This window comes from Micrasema longulum, unplaced genomic scaffold (assembly GCF_059751315.1).
Source record: "Micrasema longulum isolate JH-2025_06_02 unplaced genomic scaffold, ASM5975131v1 h1tg000434l, whole genome shotgun sequence".
NCBI lineage: Eukaryota > Metazoa > Arthropoda > Insecta > Trichoptera > Brachycentridae > Micrasema > Micrasema longulum.
Window position 1 is genome coordinate 147,354 of NW_028277634.1, and position 25,354 is coordinate 172,707.

At 31.1% G+C, this 25,354-nt stretch overlaps 2 protein-coding genes across 6 annotated transcripts in view; one reads left to right on the top strand and one right to left on the bottom strand.

Moving 5' to 3' along the window:
* Positions 1 to 176: 176 nt before the first annotated feature.
* LOC148281605 (protein KRI1 homolog) lies at positions 177 to 14,408 on the bottom strand. Of its 2 annotated transcripts, none has more exons than XM_088226464.1 (11): positions 14,068 to 14,408; positions 11,620 to 11,919; positions 10,672 to 10,832; positions 7,870 to 8,030; positions 7,632 to 7,791; positions 5,712 to 5,924; positions 5,375 to 5,513; positions 4,110 to 4,192; positions 3,583 to 3,864; positions 1,837 to 2,006; positions 177 to 1,090 (listed from the first exon to the last, which is right to left on the bottom strand). In XM_088226464.1, the coding sequence occupies exons 1-11, from the start codon at positions 14,180 to 14,182 to the stop codon at positions 355 to 357; spliced, it is 2,520 nt and encodes an 839-aa protein (XP_088082590.1). In that variant the 5' UTR covers positions 14,183 to 14,408; the 3' UTR covers positions 177 to 354. The 2 variants fall into 2 exon arrangements, with proteins under 2 accessions (XP_088082590.1, XP_088082591.1); XM_088226465.1 differs by having other exon boundaries at positions 10,672 to 10,829; positions 14,068 to 14,400.
* A 3,418-nt stretch (positions 14,409 to 17,826) lies between these two features.
* The window catches only part of LOC148281606 (uncharacterized), a 42,957-nt gene continuing 35,429 nt past the window's right edge, over positions 17,827 to 25,354 (top strand). For 2 of the 4 annotated variants that reach the window (XM_088226467.1, XM_088226469.1), the window contains exons 1-5: positions 17,827 to 18,074; positions 20,191 to 20,331; positions 20,611 to 20,695; positions 23,648 to 24,052; positions 25,047 to 25,116. In XM_088226467.1, the coding sequence (XP_088082593.1) occupies positions 18,040 to 18,074; positions 20,191 to 20,331; positions 20,611 to 20,695; positions 23,648 to 24,052; positions 25,047 to 25,116 (736 nt within the window). In that variant the 5' untranslated portion in view covers positions 17,827 to 18,039. The remainder of the gene's footprint in view (positions 18,075 to 20,190; positions 20,332 to 20,610; positions 20,696 to 23,647; positions 24,053 to 25,046; positions 25,117 to 25,354) is intronic. The other 2 variants (XM_088226466.1, XM_088226468.1) reach the window with 1 other exon arrangement.

The window sequence follows — 25,354 nt, forward strand, 5'->3', positions numbered from 1 at the left end:
AGGAGAAATTAGTTTCGCCGATTTGTTTGTTTAAATATAATGGAATAACATGTAATGCCATGTAAAGGTGTTAAAAGTAAGGACTTAACTGAATATTTGCAAATATTATATGGAAAGCATTATTTCAATGTGTTCATGATGAAAATATTAGGCATATAAAATAGTAAAAATAATAGTTATTCCTTCAAATTATTTTATTTTAACTATACATAATGTACACATTCATCTTAAAACACACTACATAGAACATAGTTCATACAAGGAAATCAATAGTTCCTTACAGCTTTGCTTCCTAAAATAAAGTACTTATGTACTGTGGATGTCTATGGATGAAACACGGAATTTTTCAAAAGTTTAATATTTTTTAAACTTCATGAAACTTCTATATTTTTTAGGATTAAGTCCAAACGCCTTCAGTCTTTCATCTGAAAGATTATTAATAGGGTCAGATTTACTTGCTGTTAGCTTATTCTTATGTCTACTGAAATCTTTCTTTAAACTGAAATTTTTCTTTGTATTTATTTCAAGATTCGTTTGTGAATCTTCGGTGTGTTTTGAGTTCTTCTTCTTTTTCTTTTTGGGGGGAGAATCATCAGCTTCAGGGGCTATTTCTTGATGAGAAGGTTCTATGTCTTTAACACCATTCATTATCCCTTCGGATATATCACTGACTCCGCTTTCTCTTTTCTTTTTTTTTCTTTTTCTGTTCTTTTCTTCTGCAACTAATTTTTGATTTGGCTTATCAGAGTTGCCTCGAGAAACTTGTCCAACTTCAGGTGATATTTTTTGCTCAGCAGGCTCATTATCTTTAAGTCCATTTATTATTATTTCAGACATATTATTGTCTCCAGATTCTCTTTTATTCTTTTTTATTTTCTTTTGATTTGTCTTACCGGAGTTGTCCTGGAATTTTTTTCTAATAGCTTCTGCAGACTCAATTTTTACATTCTCCCTGTTTCCAGAAGTATTTATTTGTTTTTTAGTGTCTGTTGCACTTGCTTCACCTTTTCTCTCTTTTTGCCTCTTTCTTTTGTTTCTTTTTCTTTTTGATTTACTCATTGGCTCTTGCGTAGTAGGATTTTCACCTTCCCTATAAAAATATTTAGATAATTTATTATTTAAGCGGTAAAACACTGGATTTACAAATAAAAAATATTAAGGAGCAAGAAAGGGTTGTTTCCGTTGTAATTTTATAAAATAATTCAATGTACAAAGAGAGGATTATTTTTCCATATTTAAAAAATTTAATTAAATAATTTAATTTTTCGCTACAGTAAGGTCTCGACAATCCGGGCAGACAAAAAACAGGACCTTGGTGGAATACCAAAGCGTCCGGATTGTGGTCTGCAATACTTTAATAGTAATAAAACATATATGCTTAACTTTAGAAACTTCTTTAATTGTTAAAAAAATAAACCTTGATAATATATGAATGATAAACATGTAGGAAGGCTGCGCGTTTGAAATGAAGCTAAAATTGTCGATGATTGACAACAGACTACTTGGTGCGGCTCTCAACGCAGGTGAAATGCCTCCGGCCTACCCTGTGACCGCTCCCGCTCCATCTGTCCGGATTTCATTGATCACCGGATAAGCGGGGATCCGGATTAGCGAGGCCCTACTATATTTGTTGTTTTTTTATTCCTAGTTGTTCACTATTTGTTATTTTTTTATTCCTTTATAATAATTAATTAAGAGTAAAAGTTGTCAATACTTATTTGCAATCTGAATTAGTAAATGTGAATAGTTATTATCACTTTATGTATTTACAATATCCATATTATTTTAATTTACATTATTTAATGAAATACTATCTCCAGATCAATAAGTACTTACTCTTCTTGTTTCTTGAAAAGACTAGGAAGAATTTTCATTTTTAACTTTAAATTTTTAGATTTTTCCTGTAAAATTTTATGATCATTCCTTTGCTTATGTTCTTCTCGGTGTTGTAAGGTCTTTTTTAATGGGTACCATCTATTTAACTCATCATCATCTGCCATTAAAATCTATAAATACACATATTTCTATTTAAATCAATATAATATAATTAATGAGGAAGTTTAGCCCTAAAAAATAGTTTTCTTATTGTTTAAATTGTACGGCAAAGTTTCTTAAAAATGTACGAAAAAAATTACAAAAAATATTTAAACAAAAAAGAACTACTTTAAACAACGTCACTAGATCATATCAATCAACCAATGATAAGAGAGGTGTGAAAGATTTCCGGTGTAGTTACGGTAAGTCAACAGACCAATCGGCAGAACTGACCAAGAAGAAGTGCATTAGAAAAAGGAAAACTTTCAAAAATCATAGCACTGATAATACGATACTTAAAAATATTTTTTTTTTTCACTTAGTTCAATAGTCTATTAACAAATATAGGTTTTTTTTTAAACCACTGAACTTCCTTATTAACAATAGAGCCACCATGAATACTATTTGAGTATCGTTTAGTTTCTGTGAAAGTGATTTATTTTTCAAAAAGTACACATAAAAAATAAAAAATAAATATTATTTTTGAGTTTATAAACAAACAGCCAGTGCCAGTGTTTTAAATAAGGTACCTTCCTGCATTTTAAAGGGTGTCCAATAGAACGAATACACGCTACTATTTTTTTTTTTAATTAATAAGTATGTTTATCTTATTTTGTATTAAAAAAATAATTAATGTTTCCATTTTATACTGGTAAAATTAATTACAACAAACTAAATCCTTTACAACTATATCAAAAAAAGCATTTAATAATTCACCATTTTGAAGTTAAAATAATTTCTAGAGAATGGTCATAGATCGTAAAGAAAATATAGTTTTGCTCATTGACATGAAATTATACAAACAATGGATTTTAGCTTCAAATACTATTTTTTGTCGTAACAATCGCAGATACCTTTATTCACTTAAATCAGACCATACAGGTTCTCAAGATTTACAGGTGAATTTTCTTACTTTTTTAGGTGGGATACATAAGAACAATAAAAAATACTTTTATTATTATTTTTTTTTTTTTAATTTGTATTATTTTTTTTGTTTTTTTTTTACAATATACATAAGAGGTAAAACAGAGTATTAAAAAAAAAAATAATTACATAGCAATGAAATTCATATTAATAGTAAAAATAGTAAACAAAAAATCTCACAAAGGCATGGCTTGTTTGTGGGTATACAAGAAAATGTTAAAGAATTTTTGCTCCTATAATAAACAGACAGTTATAATATTTTTGTGTAACATAAGAAAGAGAAAATTAAATATTCTGTAAAAGATTGTATGGTATTAAAATAAAACTTAAATTAAATTACAATCAAATATAGCCCTCATTCAAAATATAATATAAATAATAACAGCATGTGCGTGAATACCACTGAAACCTAAAACATCATACATAGTTGGAAAAAACATTTGTACTGAAATATAATAAAACATAAATAAAATACAGATAAAATATACTCAAACATTTTTAAAAACATAACCTTTAAAAAATTACCCATGTTACTGTTTTTTTTTATCCTCTATTCTTTTGATTTTACCTTTTACAATATTTTGATGAGATAAATAAATTAAGAGTCATGTTTTAGCAACTCACCTCTGCAGTGGTTAGCCCATAATCCAAAGGTGGAACTTCTCTGTATTTAAACCGACATGGCATGTCTCCAATCACATCTTCACAATCCAGTTTGTAATATTCATCCAAGTATTGGGCAAATGTCTGATTTGATTTGGGGTCAAAAACTGGCTTATTTTTTGAAAGAGCCTCGGCCAACTTGTTTTGTTTTTTTCTGCGCTTTCTGCGCCCGTCAGTTGCATCCTTCAACTCGTCCAGTATGTTTGCTCGAGGAACCGCACTAGGATCGTAATCACAGTCCATCTAAAATTATATTGAATCAGATATTTTATTAGTCATAAAATTTATTTCACATTACTTTTTCTTTAAAAAATTGAAATAGAAATAGGTTACAAAAAAAAGTAAAAAAAGAATAAATTAACCATAATTTTTATCAGATATAAGCTAAAATTTGAAGTCAAACAATTTTATTCACATTAAGTTTTATGCAGACTAATACCAAAATAAGCATTCAACTTTTAAAAAATAAGGTGAACAATGTTATTTACATTAAAATTTTCATCTTCACAGTGTAATTCTTCTGCTTTGGTTCCAGATGTTTGCGCTTTTGGGTTGTAAGTGTCCCAATTATCTAAAACGAAAATAATAATTAATTACTTTTCATAGATATATTATACAACCGAACTCGGTTATAACGATCACCGAAATAGCGAGATCTCGGATGTAACGAGGAAACATTCGTTAACATTTTAGTTCATGGTTTTTTCTATACAATTATTCACTGTTATATAACGAGCTACTTCTCGGACATACCGAACAAAATTAGAAAGTGTGATCATACTAATTTCGATGAAGCATTGTTCCAATGGTTTTGTACCCAAAAACATGCAGGATTTTTCATCGATGGACCAATATTGAAGGCGCAAGCAGAAAAGTTCGCAAAAACGACGATTTTAAATGTAATAATGTCTTCATGTGATAGGTAAATATGTTTGTAAGCATTTATTATAATTTTCCCTAGCATTTTTTTTTCTGTTTGAATAGTATTTACTTGTTAACTTAGTGACAATGTGCAATAGCGATTGTATTAAAACAACCTTTCTCTGGTATAACGAGTAACGCTTATAACGAGCAAATTCAATCGGTCCCATCTTCCTCGTAATAATCAAGTTCGACTGTATTTAAATTTTTCATAATAGGCGTATTGTTGACAATTGTTTATGGCAACGGGTGGGTACACATTCTTTTGCACCAGACCGTTGTCCATTACAGTGTTTTATGGGTTTTACTTTTCAATTTGAAACTTATATTATGGCTTTTCTTTGTTTTTTATATCAAAAACATTTTTCGCTTTGTAGTATGTTATAAACTAACCTAGAATTACTCGAAACCGGTCGATGTATAACTCAAAAGCTAGAGTGGTTTATACAAATTTACAAACAAACAGTGATATTATACCCTTTATTTATATTGTCAACAAGCTTCTCCATTAAAATAAACATACATTGTATAAAAACCACATTAACAAGAGGTCTAATACTTCAAGACACATCATCCTGAAAATAATGTTATTTCTGAACATAAAAAGTTATGCTTTTTATAATACATAAAGTCACATAGATTTTGGGATAATGTAGTACATTTATTGAGTTAAAAGTTCCAACAAAAAAATAGTTTATAATTTTCAATGTTAAATATTTGAGCTAGGTAATTTTATGTGATTTTACACAAAAAAATATATTTAATAATTTGTATTTAAATTGAAAATCAATTGAATGGACTATTTAATAAATGCCAAAAAATAGTTATTTACCGATTTCTAACTCCTCATCGAGATCAGGAAACTCTGGTTTCTCATTGTCACCAAATTCTTCATAATATTCACCATCGAACAGCTCTTTCATGCGCCGATCGTGAGCGTCTGGATCAAAATCTCCCTCAATGTCTTCATCCTTGAAAAGTTATTGCATATTTTTATAATATATATAAAATGTGCAGTACAGAATAATAATAGGTATATAAAATTCCAATAAACCTAACCCTATCATCTTAAAAAATCAAATCAATATGTAAATAAATAATAAACTTAATTATGTCGTGTATATAAAAGAAGTCATAAATTAATGAAATAAAAAATATTTTATCCTTACATTAAATGCCAGCTGATCGTTTCCAGTAATATGTTTTAATTTTTCAATTTTTTCCTGGATTTCTTTTAATTTAAGTACTTTGAGTTGACCTATTTCTTCTTTTTTGCGTTTTTTCTCTTCAACTTTTCTTTCTTTTACTTCAGATCTCTTTTTGGCTCTTTTATCATCTTTACGCCTTAAAGAATGCTCTAATGTTCGGGGGTATCGTTTAATCTAAAATTTTACAATGAACTTAATCAAATATCACAATAGATGATAATAAATAAATATATATATGAATCATCGATTAAAACCACTGACGAATACTCTATCGATCTTTAAGAAAATATCGTCACACTTCATCAATATACTAAAAAGACTATAAAATAGTCAATATTTTGTATAAACAAGCTACAGTAAAACAAAAAATAAGACTGTTCACTTCGTTTTACTGTTTAAATAATATATACTGTTGTGTACAACAGAAAATGATATTTTATATTTAAGTTTATTTTGAAACTAAATAACAAAAAAGAGTTTCTATAACATTAATTTACATTAAATTATTGTATTAATCCACTTGTTGGTGTGTTGGATACGCAGTTATAACATTGTAAAGTGAGGCCCCTGGAATAGTCATTCATTTGGGCATTGGGACCCACTGATATGAACACATAATTATTGTTTATTTTTTATAATTACAGTAAAACCCCCTTTTTACGTTTTTCAAGGAAGCAAGAAAAAAAGTATAAAACCGAGGAAAACGCCTATGTGAGGAAATGAAAAAAGTATGGAAAAAATAGTAATTACATAAAAATAAAATTGATTTGCTACACTATAGTGTACATATACTTCCAGAAAAATTGTAAAAACGATGATAAGTGGAAATTGACAATATTTTTTTACCTATTTTCAATGATTTCACTAAAAACATTTTTATATTCTTTAAACAATATTATGTAATCTTTTTTTATTTGATTTAACAGCATGTTAAAATTATTTTATGTGTAAATAAAAAAAATAGAATTTTGAATTAGCATAAAATAATAAAATAAATAGAACAACTTTGTTTTTAACCACTAATTTTTATTTTTCGCCGACTGGTTTCAAAGCAAAGCAACAAAGCAAAAAAGCTTTGAAACCGGTCGGCGAAAAATAAAAATTAGTGGTTAAAAACAAAGTTGTTCTATTTATTTTATTATAATGAATAACCACAAAGTTAGTGCTTCAAATATAAACTTTATAGCATAAAATAACTTAGAATATTTTTTCCCCTAAATGTTGGGAAATTTTATTTATACGGTATCACTTTTTTTTCTACGGCATCACTAAAAACAACTGTCATATATCTTTTTTGTAACTTTAAATATTTCTATTGTTATGTTTTAAACATCGCAATTTGATGATATTAAAACTTTATTGTTTCTAAATGTTTTTCAACTGTGTATCATGATTTGTAGAAGTCAATATGACATTTTTGTTCAAATGAAAACTAAGACTAAGAAAGGAAGACAATTAAACAAAAAGGTCAACTACACTACACCTGCTTTGAATTTAGGTTAAGACAATAATTTATCATTTGTTAGTTGTTTACCTGTTTTAATTCTTCATTCGCGTGGCACACGCGGTTGCGCGCGGCATCATTATTACGACATAATATTGGCTTTATTTGACACATCAAATTAATTCCGATTTTTTTTTAGCGTGAAACCGGGGTTATGAAAAATGTATAAAACGTTAACTAGGGGGAATATTTGTATGAGAATGTATGAAGAAAAATGGGTCCTGAACATTTCGGTGTAAAAAGCGGGAAAACATAAAATCGAGGAACGTAAAATCGAGGAACGTAAACACGAGGTTTTACTGTATTATAAAGAGATCAATTTTAAAAGGGGTGGGTTTTATTTTCTATGATTCATATCAATTCTATAAATATCTAACAAAGTCTTGATCCGGTTCTTCAAATCGAAAATTGAACTTGTGTTCAAATTCAGTCTGCTCTCCGAGTATCTCTTCATCTTCAGACAAACATTCATCTTCAGGATCATTTACTATTTCATCATAACTTGGAATTCTATTTCTGTCAGAGTCCTCTTTAAACCTGTAATCATTCAGTTACAATGTAACATATAAATTTACAGTAAAAACACTTAGTTCATTGTATTGATTATTAGTTAACCTTTGATTTAGGAAATAGTCCCTTAAGAAGGCTTCATCCTTTTCTAATAATGGGTCTGACCAGAAATCTTTCAGGGGTTTAAGATCATTTTCATCAGAGTCATTCTTTAAATGACTAACTTGTCCACCAATCCATTCCCGATAACTCTTTTCTTCTTCTTCCTAAAATACACAAAAAACAAAAGTTAAATTTAATATTCAAACACATGAACATTAAGAAAAATCATTGTGACAATGTAAATTCAATATGGACAGGTTGGTTACTTTATCCAGATTTTTTCTAAACTGTATATTCAATGAGCGTATAACACCAAATATGTAAAAAAAACTGAATGGAAAAAATTTGTTAGTAGTAAAATTCCGTATTTCTGATTTATATTAATTTTATTTTTTCAATGAAGGCATACATTAAACTCTTATTGAAAGTCAATATAAAAACAACGAAGAGATAGTCAGTTCACTTTAAATAATTAAACACTTAAAAAAATCATTATAATAATACACACATAAACTAGCACAATTAAAAATTGGCAAATAAAATCACTTTTAAGTTTGTAAATGAAAATTCTTGATGGAAGTTCATTGTAATTTATTATATAAATAAAACACGAGTGATACTTTAATCCACAAATTTGGAATATCCAGTGACCGGTTTCATCGCTTTCGCGACATCTTTGAGACTGGTGTTATTCCATATGGTGGATATTCCAAATTTGTGGATTAAAGTATCACTCGTGTTTTATTTATATAATAAAATAAAATCACATTGTCAGTTCCATACACTGTTGTCTTCCATGGATTCATTTCATCCATAATGAGTCTTTTTCTGAAGTACACCTTTTATGTGGGTTTTGAATTTATTATCATATTTTGGATATTGTCGGGTATTCTGTTGTAGATGGGTACACAGTGCACCACAAACGATGTGCTAACCTTACTTAGTTTCAATTTTGAAAACATGAAATTATCTTTGTTTCTAGTATCATAACTATGTTTGTCGCTATTTTTGGGAAAGAGATATATTTGTATGCGTATACATATTGCTTCATAAAAAAAAAGTTGGGGAAAAAGTAATTTCGTAGTTTATCATCCGATTTAAGTCTAATATGCACCGTTCTGTTCGATAACTTGTTACCAACGAGAATCCAACTTGGCCATAGACAGGAACAGGTTGTGGTCACTTGGTGCCAGGTCCGGACTATAGGGTGGATGCATAAGAACTTCCCATCCGAGCTTCCGGAGCTTCTGGCGTGTCATCAAAGATGTGTTATTATAGTTGGATAATTTATAAAGCACCATTTTTGTGAAAATCACCTCAAGGGCACTGTACAATAAATAAATATCCCAGCACGTCTTGGAGCTACAGAGCGCATGGACTATAAGAAATCAAGCCCCCATTTACATTATTTTTTAATTTGACAATGAAGTTTAGTGTTTGAATAATATTAAAATAAATAGAAAAACTCATTAAAAAAAATAGGAGATTATAACATGTCTTGCAGCTGCTGAGCGCATAGACGGTTGAAATTCTAGACCCTATTTTCAAAAAGTGGGTATTTGAAATTTGATAATATTTACATATTGAAGCTAGATTACCAATAGAGTAGATAATTTGTTGAGTTTTCATGCTAAAAGGTAAGCAATAAAAAAATTCAATTCATTTTTCATTTATTAAAAAAATAACATGTACATAACAAACTAAAATTTAAGGCGTACATATTATAACAAGAAAAAAAATACATTAAAGAAACTTTTGTCAAAGTAGTAGGAGAATCCTGCCCCAGAAAACCTTCGAATACATGGAACAGATCAACATCCAGAGCGATGTTGTTCAGCATAGCTGTAGCCCTTCCAACAGGCATAACCATCGGCAGGTTGGTCCTGTATATCGGAATATGAAATAATCTATGATGAAGCTGTCTTAGGTAATTATTAGGAACATACAACCCAATGCTCCTCATAATCTCAGGATTATAGACCATACCGCGCAACAATCGATAAAAATGTATAGTCAAATACACATTCCTTCTAGTCTCGAAACTGTGGTAGCCAAGCATACCCTGGAGGAACTGGGTTGGGTAGAGCCAAGGATAATACCCGCACTCTCTCATGTAGAGATATCTCAGAAACTTCTTTTGGATTTTCTCTATCATAAGAGAGTACTTTAGTTCAATGGAATGTTAGTAAAAAAACATTTGAAATTCCTCCAATGCCACTTGTATAACAGAACTAATTATGCCATTATTGGTTTTGATGTTATATTCAACTTCGCATAGTTTTACTTTGCCTATTTCTTGGTTTATTACTTTCAAATCATTTTTATTTTATTTTCAGTATTAAGATGTGTTACAGAAGGCTTTGAAACACAACTTTAAAATTATTTTAGAATACTTTTTGACATAATTATGAAGTATGGCGTCACAAAAAAGTTTTTTGATTGTATAGGTCGACTCCCCGCAGGCTACATTTATTTATTTCACATCAAAATTTTTTTTTCTTCTTTTCTACATATTTTTGATTGGCCAACAGTAAAATCAGTTTCTTAATAAGCATGACGGCATGCATGGTTATGATGGGTTGCCAGATTCCCTTTCAATTGAGAAGTCTTCCAAGTATCAGCCAATTGCTAAATAAGTAAGGCGTTTTATGCAAGTGCGCAGACACGCTGGCTGATATAAAAGAAATAACTTAAACTCCCTTTTAGGAACAAACAAAAAAATGACAATGATATTGCTTACTTATTTTTCAGCCGAAAATTTTAGAAAAGGGTGAATAGAAAATTAAAACTTCAAAAAATATTTACCTCTTCTTGCTTTGATTTGATTTTTTTACTGAAGAGTCCTCCTATTTCATCCTCATTCTCTTCATCTTTAACTGCTGTTGAGAACATCGTTTTAATCTGTTGCTGTTCTTGCACATAAGATGGCGAAGATGGGCGTGCATTCAGTTCATTTTCATTATCTTCTAAAATAAATATATAATTCAAAATAATTAAACATAGAGAAACAATATAATTACAATATCTGATTATTTTTTTTGTGTCGTTTGTTTTTTAATCTTCTTCCTCTTCATTTAGATCTGTTGATCTGTTCTGGCAGAAAGCTGCTACTCTCGGGATGTTGGAATCCAACTGTCCTTCCATCTTTTAGGTAGTTTTCCAGGATGTTTTTTTATTATCATCAAATTCCTGGGCTTAGTTTTACATTTTTATTAGATTGCAAAACCCCAATCAGTTTCCTTATAAATTACAGAATATTACATTTTATATCTTGTTTAAGGAATAGCACAGGTATTTTTAAAAGTTAAGGATCTTAAGAAATAGTATAGTTTTTTTAATAAAAAAAACAACACAATCTATAATTTTCAAACAAAAAACCAGTATTTCATTTTCTGTTAACGTAAATATCTATACAGTTTTTATTAATTGAGTTAGATAAACAATATTTTTTTTTAAGAGAAATACTCATAATAGAGAGGAGTTCTTATTATTTACTCAAATGTTTCAATTTTCAGATCATTTTCTAAAAGTCATAAATGACTTGTGCTGGAAAAATGGAAATCGAGTTGTGGTAGAGTGGGATTTGAACCTGGGACTTTTGGCCCATGTGTCTACAATACTATCACGGGACCACAACCCAATTCATTTATATCCAAATTTATTTTTGCGAATAAACATATCCAACATAAAAACTTGTATATGTAAACTTTGAGGCTGATGTTCAGCTTAAATGGGTTAAACAAAGGCTATTACCGTCATCATCACTGATTTTTCCGTCCTTTTCGACAATAATTTTTCTATTATAATCCCGAATAGTCATAGGCTTGTCTTTTGACTTCTTAGTTGACTGAGATCTTCCTGCAGTGTCAAGGGAATCTTTTTGAAAGAATTTCACATTGTTATCATAAATACGCGGGTCTTTTTTCTTTAAGCATGACAAGGTTTTAAAAAAATCTCGCTCAAACTCTTCAGTTAGGATGACATCATCGTCATCGTCTTCAGAACTGCTAGAATCTTCAGATAAAATTGCACTATCTCCGTACTTATTCTTTACTGAAAAATGTAGTTACAGTTATTAGTATAATTACATATTATATAGATAGATATATTAACAGAGATGGAAAACATTTTTGAGAAGGGATTATGAAAGTCTAGGGCTTACGACGTGTCATAAGCTGGTTTAAGTGATCAATTTACACACAGTGTATCATTCGCCATTGTGCCCAGGCTTTTTTTTAAAGGAATAACCCGCTAAACCTCTATTCTAGAGGCTTGTCAGCAGGTGGGAAAGAAAGGATATGGAAGGAAATTATGAATAATACACTACAATACCCATACCAATTGAGAAAAAATGTTTGTTGGATTTTTTCTCGCAACTGGCGGGAATCGAACCCGCGACGTCAGTTTCGCAGTTGGCCGTTTAACCAACTGCACTACGGCGCCTGTCAACATTCATATCTGTTCAAATCTTCTATTTATTGCTTTTTGAAAAGTAAATAAAACTGAAACCTTTATTGCTTTTACCAAATTATTTCACCCACTGGGAATACATGAATACACTTAAATTTTTGTATATCTTTTTGGACCAGTTGATTTGATGAAAAACATTTTAAATATGTCAAATCTTTGATTCAACGTCCCAGAGAGTATATCAAGATGAGATTTAAAAATGGGCCAATACGATAGATTGATCATGTGGAACAAATGGATGATAAAAGTATGGAAAAACAGATATATATCGTGAGAATGAATGGCAACATAGGACGAAGGCAACGAAGAAAGACGTGGCATGATCAGATAAACCAAAATAACATGTCTGGTCATGTCAAAAGCAGACGCAATTGAAGGGCATATAAACAAGATGTATGAATGTGGAAAAAGTTAAGAACGCACGTCACGATAGACACACTCGTCTACCGAGCTTGAGGTTCCGATTCAATTCCTGGCAGGGTCGACGTGGAATATTTATTTTAAAAAGGTAATTTTCACTACAATATTTTATTTTCCCTCTAAAGTACAAGACTGATCATGTATTCATGTTAAAAATGTGTAGGATCTAAATATGTCGCATCATATTGTACCTGCTCTAAATTTATTTATTCATTTAAAATAAAATTCGTTTAGGTACACATTCACTAAATTCTTATGGATTTTTAGGCTGTGCCCGCGTTAAATCATAATAATTAATCAGGTTGTGGTCCCTCGGCCACACTCACGACATGTGGTCCCAGACTCACAACTCAATGGTCTGTGATTTGAATCCCACTCTACTCCAACATAATTCCAAGTTTCCAATAGGGAGTTCAAAGAGCCTGGATACTGTTGAGGAGGATACAAAGATGTGTTTTAGTAATTTTGGTGATACCTAGTTGTTGTAATTACCATAACTAACTAACTAACTAACCATCACGCCATTTCCCCAGAGGGGTAGGCAGAGAGGATAGAACGCCACACCACTCTGTCCTGGCACACTTCCTTTGCTTCCTTCACATTCATACATCTTCTCATGCACGCACGTCGATTATTCCGACTTTTCACATGACCACTTTCAAGAATTTGTTGTACTTGATCATGCCATGTCTTTCTCGGCCTTCCTCGACTTCTACAACCAGACACATTCGCATCATAAATCTTTTTAGCCGTTCTTTCATCATTCATTCGCTCCACATGACCGAACCATCGCAAAAGACCTTTCTTAATTTTGTCGATAATGCTTAACTCAGCCTTGCATTCTGCTCTAATTTCGACATTAGGGCACCTATCATACATTGTTTTTCCGCACATTCGCCTGAGGGATCGCATTTCAACAGCATTCAGTCTACTTTCGTCCCTTTTTTTCCAACTCCATGCTTCGCTTCCATACATTAGGGTTGGTACCAGAACTCCATTATGAACTGCTAATTTAGCCTCTTGCGATAGACACTTATTTGTTACGACAGACTTTAAGGCACCATTAACTCTGTTACCGGCACTAATTACCATACGAAATAATAAAACAAAAAATCTAAATATAATTTTTAAATCTTTCTAATTTATCACGTGAATATAGAAAACGAAGTAGACAAATAATAAGTTTTCATCAAAGCAGGTTTATTTCTACAAAACAACCTTCTTTAATTAGGTAAAAAACAAAACTATATACAAAGTACAGAAATTGACAATCATACCATTATAAATTACATGCATAAGGGATTTTCTTACATTTCAACAACTCTTCTTTACGCCGCAATGTGTTATACTTCTTAACATATTCAGAGTTCGCTTTGAAAGTAACTTCATTGTCCGAATCATCATCATCAAATAATTGTTTGTCCATTTTAAACCCCTATTAATTTTGACAGAATAACTTGATCATAAAATGATCAAATACCCATTCAATATTTTTGTAACAAAAAACATCAACGTGCCATAACATGCGAGTTAATTCATTTTTACTAATCGCAAGCTTAGGATTTCGGGCTAACACGTAGACGTAGCACAAGCACCGAAGCACGTGCAATTCGATAAGTGACAGCCACAGATTAATTAAAACAGAACAAAGTGACATTGACATTTGACGCAGACATAACCACAAACTAGAATAGAAAAGGTGCAGATCAGATGTGAATTTTTGAAATTTAATTTTTATATTGTCTCTCAAAATTTAGACGTATAAAAAAAATCATAAATTCCATGTATTAGTTGACAAATACTTAAAAAAGTGTTTGCCCATCCCTTGTTTATATTTAATTGTATTCTCCATCTCTATTGGCGTATCTACTTCCTAATAATATAATTTATTTCAGTATCGCTCATCAGATTAGATTTAAGTTTTCTTTATTTTCTTTTGGGCTTTAAATTCATTTTGTTTTAATTAGAATTATATTATCATGATGGGGAATAAAAATGGGAACACATGGCGAAGGAACTTTTATTCCACATATCCAAAAAAGGCACCAGGAAGACGCGATCTTCCAAATTCATCTCAAGTTTTCGTTCGGCGGATGTTCCCGCTTTCTGTCAGTTAGCGGAGAGACGGACAGCTTCCGTCTATTCATACGTGCGAACGCGGAACTTGATGATTTTTCACAGCCTCTGAGATGATCGAATCTCGTCTATAAATTTTCTCATCGCCCACTCTCCAAATACCCAAAAACTCCCCCAGTAAACACATTTATGTTTCCATATTATTATTTTACCCCCCCCCCCCGTGATAATCGCCATCGGACAGTAATTTAATTAGCTAACTTTAAATATTTTTTAAGAGCGCACAATTTTTTTATAAATGTCGTGTTTGTCTAAAAAAAATTTCAAAAATCCTTTTGAGACGGTGCTGTAGCGTCTTGTTACATTAAGTAAGGTACTATGTTTTTTTAATGCATACAAACATAATACCAGATGTATATATTATTTAATAGCCTGTTTTCCAAAAATTAATCGTATAATTTGGTCTTGTTATGCCTGTTATTACTACATATGAAACCTTTATTTTTATAAATAAGGGAGATAGGTTTGTCATCTCTTATATTCTATGTAGACAAGCGTTACATCATAGCCACACAAGGGTAAAGTTTTTTGCAGTTAATTTTTTGCGGTTAATTACCATAAAGCAATATTATTTCATGAAACGCCTTTGCCTAGCTTAATAAAACTGGAGTGGATTAGCTTGAAGTCTTACATGTAGATCGTTTTTTTAGTACAATAGTTTTACCTTTTTAAAAATTGTTCTTGATTGTAACATTTTTTAATGCGTTTTTAAAAATTAAAGTGCTGTTTTAAATATAATAAAAAAAGGAAAATAACAATTAAATTTTCATTTTTAAACGCCTAATGTAGATTTTTTATCTCATTGTATCAAACCAAAAGATATAGTGAATATATCGATTTTTAATAATAACTACCAAATGTTATTATTAAGTAGTAATCTAGATATTCGTCGTAAATATCAATATGCTGATAAGAGTATATGTTTAAAACTTTTCATTTTACCTAAAAAAAAAGTATTGCTATCATTTTTACCAACATTCTTTACTTTTTGTATTTTTTACGAGATCGATTTTCTTCACTTTGTCTGTGTTTTATCTTGTCATTCATTGTAATCTGTGGTCATTAGAGATGAAAATAATCGACTAAATTTACTAATCGAACGATTAGTAATCGAATAAAGGAAATAATCGAACTAATCATTCGAATGTATCATTCATTTCCGGTATACCATAGACAATAGACACAGAAATTTATTCAAAGACATACTGCGTTTTTCGGGAGAAATATCCATGCTTTGGGAATGCTAGGTACTTTTTTTATTTTATAAGAAAGAGCCTTCTACCAAAATGTGATAACACCGGCCAAAAACAAGTGACATAGATTTACAAATTAAAATTAAAAACAACACAAATAAACAGGAATAACAATATGAACACAAGCAAAAAACGATACCTACAATAATAAATAATAATAAAAATAATAAATTTTGACAATTTTTATAGCGCCGTTTTCATGAAAAATCACTTCAAGGGCGCTGTACATTATACTTAATTCTATCAGCTTACTCTTAATTACTATTCACTAACTCACCAATTTCATACATTACCCATACACATATGTATTCCTTTTAAGAAGTAGCACTTTTCAAATCAGGAAACGATTTCACAAACAAATGAGTTTTTAATTTTTTTTCTAAAAAGTGATTCTGTTGCACAATTTTGTAGTTCTGAAGGTAAGGCATTCCACGCCAAAGGTCCGGCTATTGCAAAAGCTCTATCACCAAATTTGGAACTCTGGTTGCGTAATTGGGGTAGTATCACCTTCCCTACAGCAAAACAGGAGGCTGAGCGGAGAGTGAGGCGCCTATCTGCCAACTCATCTGGAATGCAGAGTTCCTTAAGGTATTGGGGAGCCGTGTTTTGCATTGTTTTATACATTAACCAACACAGCTTATACTCAACCCTTTCAGTAAAACGTAGCCAGTGCAGACTTTGAAGCAAATGTGTATGAAAACTTCAAGTTAGTTACATTCTAGAATATTTTCAAATGTTTTGAATTTTTATTTTACTTAAACTAATAATATTATATGAAAAACAGAAGTCACATTCTAATACGGATTTTATTTCTAAAAAGCCGGGACGTGAATACGAAAAAAGTCGTGTGTTTATCGTAAAAAACCCTAATAAAAAGTAATACAAAAAATAAAATAAAAAAAACAAATTAATACTGATTTTCAAACAAACAAATGGGAAAATAGAGGCATGGTTTGAAAATTAAAAAATACCACCCGTGGATCAATAAATTATAAACCTACATAGGTAGGTACCTCGGTTTGTTTTTTTTTTTAAACTATGGCCTTTAAGGGTTTAATGTGAACCATGATCCTTACTTTATGGTATTTAGAATATTTACATGGGTTTAATTATAGTCTATGGTTATGATTACTTGACATAACCTAATATTTATCAGCCAAACAAAAAAATGAAAAAAAAAATAATTTTGTTTCATTTTTATTGTTTAGGTCACGCATGTAAAACTACAATCAGCTGTTATTGTGTTGATATTTCAGATCGGATGGATTTGATATAAATTTTATTATTATTAAGTACACAAATAGGCTAGCAGCAGACCTATAAACAAACGTCACTTTATTTTATTGCTATTTTTATTGTTAAATGATGCACTTTATAAATTAATTATATCAATATACATTTTTATTTTACCTGTACTGACATAACTACAAAAAAAACAAGCATTTTATCACGTCTGCCAGATCCCAGCGCCTATTACGTCATAACGAATTAGTTGGCGATGAAAGTAGTCGAATGAAAGTAGTCGGCGTAAAGCTCGCCCATTGGTCTATTTGTAGTCGAGTGAATTCATTCGACTATATTACTGCATTCGGGCTTTCATTCGACTGAATAAAGTAATTGAATGTAGTCGACTACTTTCATTCGACTACTACATCGCTAGTGGTCATTCTTGTCTATAGGTACTCGATTCTTTCCGTTTTGTCGTTTCGCTTCACATTTTATCGTGGTTTTACCGGCTGCCAACTTTTTATTGTGTATTTTACTCGAATCCCTGGAATCTCGTTCTGTTATTCTTGCCGATTCTCGTGTCGTTTTAAAAAGAAATGCAATAAACCACCGGATTCGACTGCTCCTTTGTTAATTTCTTCATTATTGCTGTAAGCTAAGTTTCAAGATGTTGAATGCTCAATCACTTCACGATGTTTACGAGTAAGTGTAATATTTATTTTTGTTATTTTTAACTTTTCCTCGAACGTTGCTATCGACTTTCTGCGAGATTTAAAAATGTGATGACATCTCGATGCCACGAACAGTAATTCATCTCAACCTCTGAAATGTGACATTTTCCCTCTATTGTCATGTAATTTAAAAGCACGTGTTAGTTTAACATAATTTGAATAACAAGTTGCAACAGCGTTGCTGCGAAAAACATCGAAGTGACTACGTATTTATGTTGAGATCAATTATTCGTATTTTTAAGTGTAAACAACGCTGGCTTTGTTTACAGCGATAACGCCGAGAAACCACTCTCAATTAATGTTTTAAAATTATTTACGATTTTATGGCTCTGAATTTGGAATTCCATTCAGTTTATACATTAATGTTTGACATTAATTAGGTTTCTGTGTCCAGGTGGATGAAGAATACAATTCTGTGTGTGAAATAGAACCAGACGAGTGTTATCAACTCAATAGCTGCTCTTGATAAAAAATCCCGATTAAGGTAATCGAGTGGAGATAAGCCCGCCTCGTTGTGTAGTGGTTGGCGCGTTTGCCCACCATTCTTGAGGTCCTGGGTTCGATTCCTGGACCAGCAACTAAAGCGTAATTCTGATCACGTTACCTTCATGTAACAGATGATATTGAACTACGCTCCATTTGTTTCAAATAATGTAGTGCCCTATACTCTACTGGGTGCGAAAAGGGGGGTGAAGACGATTATTATGTCCAAATTTTATCGCCAGAGTAAAAAATTATACGACACTAAACTGAAATCAAACATTTTTATAGTAAAATTTATTTTCTGCAAAAATGTGTTGCTTGCTTTTAAAATAAAAAAATCACACAGAAAGTATACGCTGAATTACATGATACAATAAATTGCACAAGAATATTGTGTCTTTCTATTTTAATCAAATAAGGAATCTATCTCTAAATAAGGATGTGTGTAGTTGAATAGTTTCTTCGTCAATACGTAGATTCAACATTGTACAAACATATGAACGTGATTCTCTGAGTTTAAAAAAATATTTCAACACATTCACGAGGTTTATGACGTTCTGCTTAAGTTTTTTTTCAAGATTTACAGAGAAAAATTTACTAAATTTTGAAACAGTATTATCTACAGTTTAAAACAATACACATGTAATTAATTTCTCTGTATACCTATCTTTATATATAATTCTTCTGTGCGTTCTCAGACTATATTCGCATTGTACATGAGATGAATGTCATAATTTTATAGGGCTCAGGGTAAAACGTGGTCTAGCTTTTCTTTATTAACACGTATTCCCGTATGTTCTCCCTTGATTATGGGACTAGAGCAGTGATTTTAGCACGATTTTGATTTGAGCACGACGGGGACATGAGGAAGTAAAACGAAAAACTAACTTTCGTTAAAAATATGTAAATAGCTCAAAAAGGTAAAAACAAATAACGAGTGTTCTTATTTCTTTATTAATCTGGTTATATATAATTCTTCTGTTCGCGTGTATGTCACTGAACTCCTCCTAAACGGCTCCCCGGTTTTGATGAAATTATTTGTGTGTGTTAAATAGGTCTCTGGATGGTTTAGATTCACAATTGGACCCGGTAGGTGCGCTGCGATCTCAATGTCAAATGTCACTTAGTATATAGTTTATTGAAAATTTGAATTTTTCGAGATTTTGTGTTTGCTGAACCAGCTAATAGCAGTCAAGCCAACGTTCGGTCAGGGTAGCGTCTGTCGGGTCTGCTAGTATAATATATTGTTAAGTGTCCTCGGCACGGGAAACCCCAGTGAGGTCACATTATTTTTTGAAAATATGGAAGTCTAAGCATTTACAGGCCTTATGACCTGTCATTGGAAGCCCTGTAAATGCCTAGACTTCCATATTCCCTTCTCAAAAATGTTTTCCCTCTCTGTTGCAACAAATTTAGATCTAAATAACTCCCTATGGAGGAAATCCAGCCTCTCTGCAAACATTTGGACATACTCAAAAAACATTGTTGGACGCATAATCATTGCTAGATTTACTTACTTTAACTCCTTTCATTTCAACTAAATCTAATGCACTTTGTAAAATGTTATCCTAATTTATTATTTTTTTATTTGGTTTATTTTTCAGTGACAGACTCTATATTAAAAGTATACCTCTCAATATGAATGAAGATGTAATGACCCGTATTTTTAAAAATCACAACCCTACAAAAATTTTTCGAGCTCCACCACCAAGGAACTACGCTATTATTACATTTGGTAGTAACATGTAAGTAATTTATTTGATTTGCGCAATTCGAAAGGCCCTCTAAATATTAGAGAGGGTATCGAAATGTTCGCAGAAAGAAGAAGGAATATTTAGACTCTGGTTCACCGATAGGCACTAACGCGTTAATATAGGCTATTGAACCCATTTTACTTGTGTTAACAGCGATAAGATTTGTGAATTATTATTTAATTTTTTAAAATTTGGATGAGTGAAAAAAAACATAGATTCTGTTTTTATGCAATACATAGAGAAAATTATTCAAAAGCCTGCTATTTACAGGGATGCCAAAAAAGCTATGATGGATGTTGCAAATCAACCTCCCTTTAATTTGAAGATTACATTTGCAAAGAAGACACATATTCAAGTAAGTAAAGCCAATTACATTTCACTCATAGATTGAAGCCAACTTTTGAAGTGTGTCTCATGCCGCAGTTGGTGTATAAGTTTAATTTTAAAACAAAACCAATTGTTCGGAACCTCAAATCGTTATAATCACTCAGAACATAGGCCTCCCTCTATCTCATCTACTTCTCCCGGTTCTGCGCCGTCATCCATTGTCTCCAGGCAAGTTTTCGAATGTCACCCGATCATCTAATTGTTGAACGTCCTTGGAGCCTCATATTCCTCGGTGTCCATTCAAAAACAAACTTTATCCGTCTATCGTCAGTCATTTGACATATGTGTGCTTGCCCATTTCCACTTCAACCAACCAATCTTTTTCACAGCACATACTTTGGTTTGAGTGTGGATTCAATTATTTCTCTTTTCCTCTCACACGCTATGTAACTTACTCTTCAAACATCCATACAAGTCATAGTCTCTGCACCTTAAATCTCAAATAAACTGCTGAAAACCCTGGTTATACTTGTGATCAAATAAATCCACATATTTCTTGTAGTGCCAAAAATGTTCTCGAGAGAACTGGCTTAAAATGTTTTAAACCGGATTTTCATTTATATCTCCGGGTTTGATTCCTGCTGAAGTTGATACGATTTTTTTTTCAAAACATTTTTTTAAAAACATGGGTATGACATCGAAACTAAGGCTCAATCGTCCCAGTCAAGGCATTCTGGATCGCCAAGACGAAAATCGCTGATTACGTCTAACCTAAGCGGCTGCAACAGACAAAGTAAACAATGAATACAGCTGAAAATTTTAACATTCTACAGGGGCATGTATACCAACATAATAAAAATTGACAGTCGAACTCTCCAAACCCGCGAAATTTAAAAATTTCCATTATTTTCTGAACACATCTTGTACAAGGAAAAATAGCCAAGTTAATTTTAGGCAATTTTGAGATCTTTTCACCAAGTTTTGCTGGATGTTATTTTTTTACAAAAAAAACGGAGTCCACTTTTATCTCAAAGTTTTTTTTTTTTTACAAAATTGTTAATTGTATATTGATCAAGTTCGTCTATGAACATCTGCTACAGGAAATATTGACAAAATCAAATCACTTATCATACTAACATAATTCTTTGGATATGTAAAGCAAAAGAAACTTAAAATCAAAAGTGTACTAAATAACAAAACTATTAATTTGTGACTATGTAAAAACTTCAATCTTGACTTGCCAACAAACAAAAATTCTGACTTGACCAGTTTTCCTTGTATACTTTCGATATATTTTAATTTGTCTCTAAAAATGGTATTACATTTTTAAAGAAAATCTCAATTGTCATATTTAGAAAATAGTTAAAATATGACACTGTTTGAAAATAGTCACGTTTAAATAAAAGTGTTTAGTGTTTAGTGTAGCGTGTCAAAATGTCATCAAGCTGTTATTTTGTAAAGTTAGAATTTCATATATTTTTTAGCATATCCTCGGTGATACTGCAATACCGCGTGACTATCAATGGATTTTTGGCCGGGGAACCTATGAAGCGTTATGTTAATATATTACTTACGATTTTAATAAACCTAAAATACCGCTAATGTATCAGAAAAACTATCATAGCTAGAGTAAAAATAGCAATAATTTAAAACTAACTGCTTTTAGTCCCTATAACGAATTGATTGTAACATATTACAACAGAGATGAAGAACATTTCAGAGAAGGTAATATAGAAGTCTAGGGATCTACAGGGCTTATGACCTGTCATTGGCTGGTTTAAGTGGCCACTTTACACACTGTGTAACATTCACCATTCTGCCCTTATTTGAACATCTATATTCCTTCAATTCTTTCATCTGTTGATGTTTGTGAAGTTAAAGAGCTGAAACCTTTATTTATGCGGGTGAGATTCATGTGATTGAATTATTTCACCTACATACTAGGCAACGCCTGAAAATTATATTTTAAATGTTCTTCATCTCTGTTGTAATATGTTAATGTTATCAGCTCCTCAGGGAGTTGAATCCAGTTCTTGTCTACAAAAATTTGGACAAACTCAAAATATTGTTGAATTGATTGTAGTAAAACATTTTCGTAAATTTAACTCAAAATCAGTTTTTTTTAGTTACGACTATTTTATCGGAGGTTATAAATACTCTAAAAAGACACTGTTTTAACAGAAGTGTAAATATCAATAATTGTTATTAAATCACGAGAGCGGCTCCCTTGGTGTAGTGGCTAAGACATTAGTCTCATACTTGGGGCTTCCGGGTTCGATATTCGATGAGACGACAACAATCAAAATGTGTTCTGTGCCTTTTGACTGGTTGTGCAAAAAATCTATTAAGGGGGAGTGGCCTGAAAAATGTGATATTTTGATGGGATATTTAAAGTACTTGTAGTCCTAGCCAAATTTAAAAAATACCATGTCAAAATTTGAATTTTCTTCTAGGGCTCAATATCTTTTGTTTTTTTATAGGTATTTAACATATTTGTAAATATGGTACGACCTTTTTTTTTAGTTTATCGTTATGCTTAAATCTTCTAAGTCTCAATATCTCGTTTTTCTTTCAAATAAGTTTTGTTGGGTCATTATATCGTATAATCTGTCAATAATGTCTCGGACTAACAGATCAAAGGTCCGTGGTTCGAATCCCACTCTACCCAAACTTGATTCCTATGTTCTAATAGTGAGTTATTTACAACTCGTTGAATATGGCCCTCAAAATGAAATGTTTGGGCAAATCATAAGATCGTAAATATTTACTTTTTATTTAAAAAAAAAATATTTTTTTAACTTTTTTAGAATTCAATTATTTTCCCATTCATAATAAATTATTGTGAAATCTGTAATTGGTCATACTTTTTTAAATTGTTCTTTTGTAACTTGTATTTATATAAAGACTATATGATTGCCTTAATAAATAAATGTGTTTTTTTTATTTCTAAGATTTCTAAGCTGTTTAATTTTATTTATAGGAAAAAAAATACGGGAATAATTACACAAAAGAAAATGGCAATTCTTTTGGAAAATCAAAAAAGTCGTTTGAATCCCAAAAACACAGGTCCGATGGATCTGACGAAGCCTTCAGCGACGCCGGCTCCTCTAACCGGGGGTCGCAAAGCAAAAATTCAAATTCCTCCAAGTTTCACAAACGGATACCTAAAGTCGGTGAATGCCTGTACAATCGGGATGTAGACAATCTTAGTACTGACTCAAAACTGACTGTCGGTAATCAGGAGTCGGAGAATCTACAGGGTGTTATTAGTGATGCATTGAAATTACTGGCGAACGACAGTGAAATTCAAAATACGTTTTCTAAAGATATCAAGTTTTCAAAGGCACTCGGAAACTTGATTACAATGCTTATTAAAGATATCAAGGTATTTATTTAGAAATTAATAATTCATATATACATATTAAAACATATTTATTTAAGTCCTACTGAACTGCACATTTATAAAATTTGGTAAGGTATCCAAAATAAAATACTTTTACTGGATTAAATTCTACTTATAATTTTTAAATATACTAAAGTGTAATTATCGAAAGACAAAATGCATCACATCATCCACTATTGTATATTAAAAAAAATATAAGTAGAATTTATTAGATATGTATTTTAATTATAGTAAGAAAAAGACTTAGGTTTGTTTTTTTCACTTTATAAAAAAATCATGGTTGCCAACCTCTACTTTCACTTGTATAATATAGGAGATAAGAATTTATTTAGTCTCCCACGAGTCTAACAATGTCAGTCACAACAAAAAAAAAAATCGGTACTGATGAAAATTTTATAAATATTAGTGGAAAAAACAGAAGTATGTATTTTTCTCTGTGATGAAAGGGGTGCCACAAGTAAAATAAACTGTGTTTTGAGTTAGGTATACAAAATTTAATAGAATTCGGAATGTAGTACGCTGTGCCAAACTGCCTCACTAAAAAGTTTATTATAACCGCATACGTAGTGCTCACCTGTCAAACGTGATTTTTATCTATAATATTTTATAATTCGTCAAAGACTGCCATAATATGAAATGTGGCAGTCATAACATATTTACTAAGTGTCAAAATTAACAATTAAAGATATTTTTTAATAAATAATTGTTTGTATTAAACGTATATTACAGTATGATTATATTCAGCAAACTGTTTATATTGATCTGTAGTCAAAAATTGCCAATGTTGATATCTTTAAAGTCCTTTTTCTCAGTTCGACGCATTCAAACCTGTGGCACTCTGTATATTTGTGTGCGATATTTGAGAATCAAATTCTTAATGCTCTGCATGGAACCATATCTTAATCTTAATATTCTTGAAACTATGTTTTTTTGTTATTTTTCCAAACTTGTACATCTGTTATCTGATTTTTTACAGAACCCTTCACCGAATGCAATCTCGATTCTAAAAAAGTTGTCATCACTGAAAAAAGAGCAGTTTATACCGGGTAAGTACTCACATAATGTTCATACATAGTTTTTTTAAAAACTTCGCCGTGGATTAACCAGAAAATCTGTAATTTTTTGTCTTCGATTTAACCAGCATTCCAACTACATTAATCTTGTTATTTACCATCTAAAACAATGAAATATCAACTATTTATATCTTTAATTTAGGGATCTTTAAATATAATTTATGTAAGTTGTGTTCTATTTACTTTTTTTCTATACATACTTATACAAAAA

Excerpts from the sequence above, each read along its gene's own strand:
- LOC148281605 (XM_088226464.1), bottom strand. The coding sequence starts at position 14,182 with ATGGACAAACAATTATTTGATGATGATGATTCGGACAATGAAGTTACT. Across the intron at positions 7,792-7,869 it reads GACTATTTCCTAAATCAAAG|GTTTAAAGAGGACTCTGACA; the intron begins GTTAACTAATAA and ends GAATGATTACAG. Across the intron at positions 4,193-5,374 it reads CGATGAGGAGTTAGAAATCG|ATAATTGGGACACTTACAAC; the intron begins GTAAATAACTAT and ends TTTTCGTTTTAG.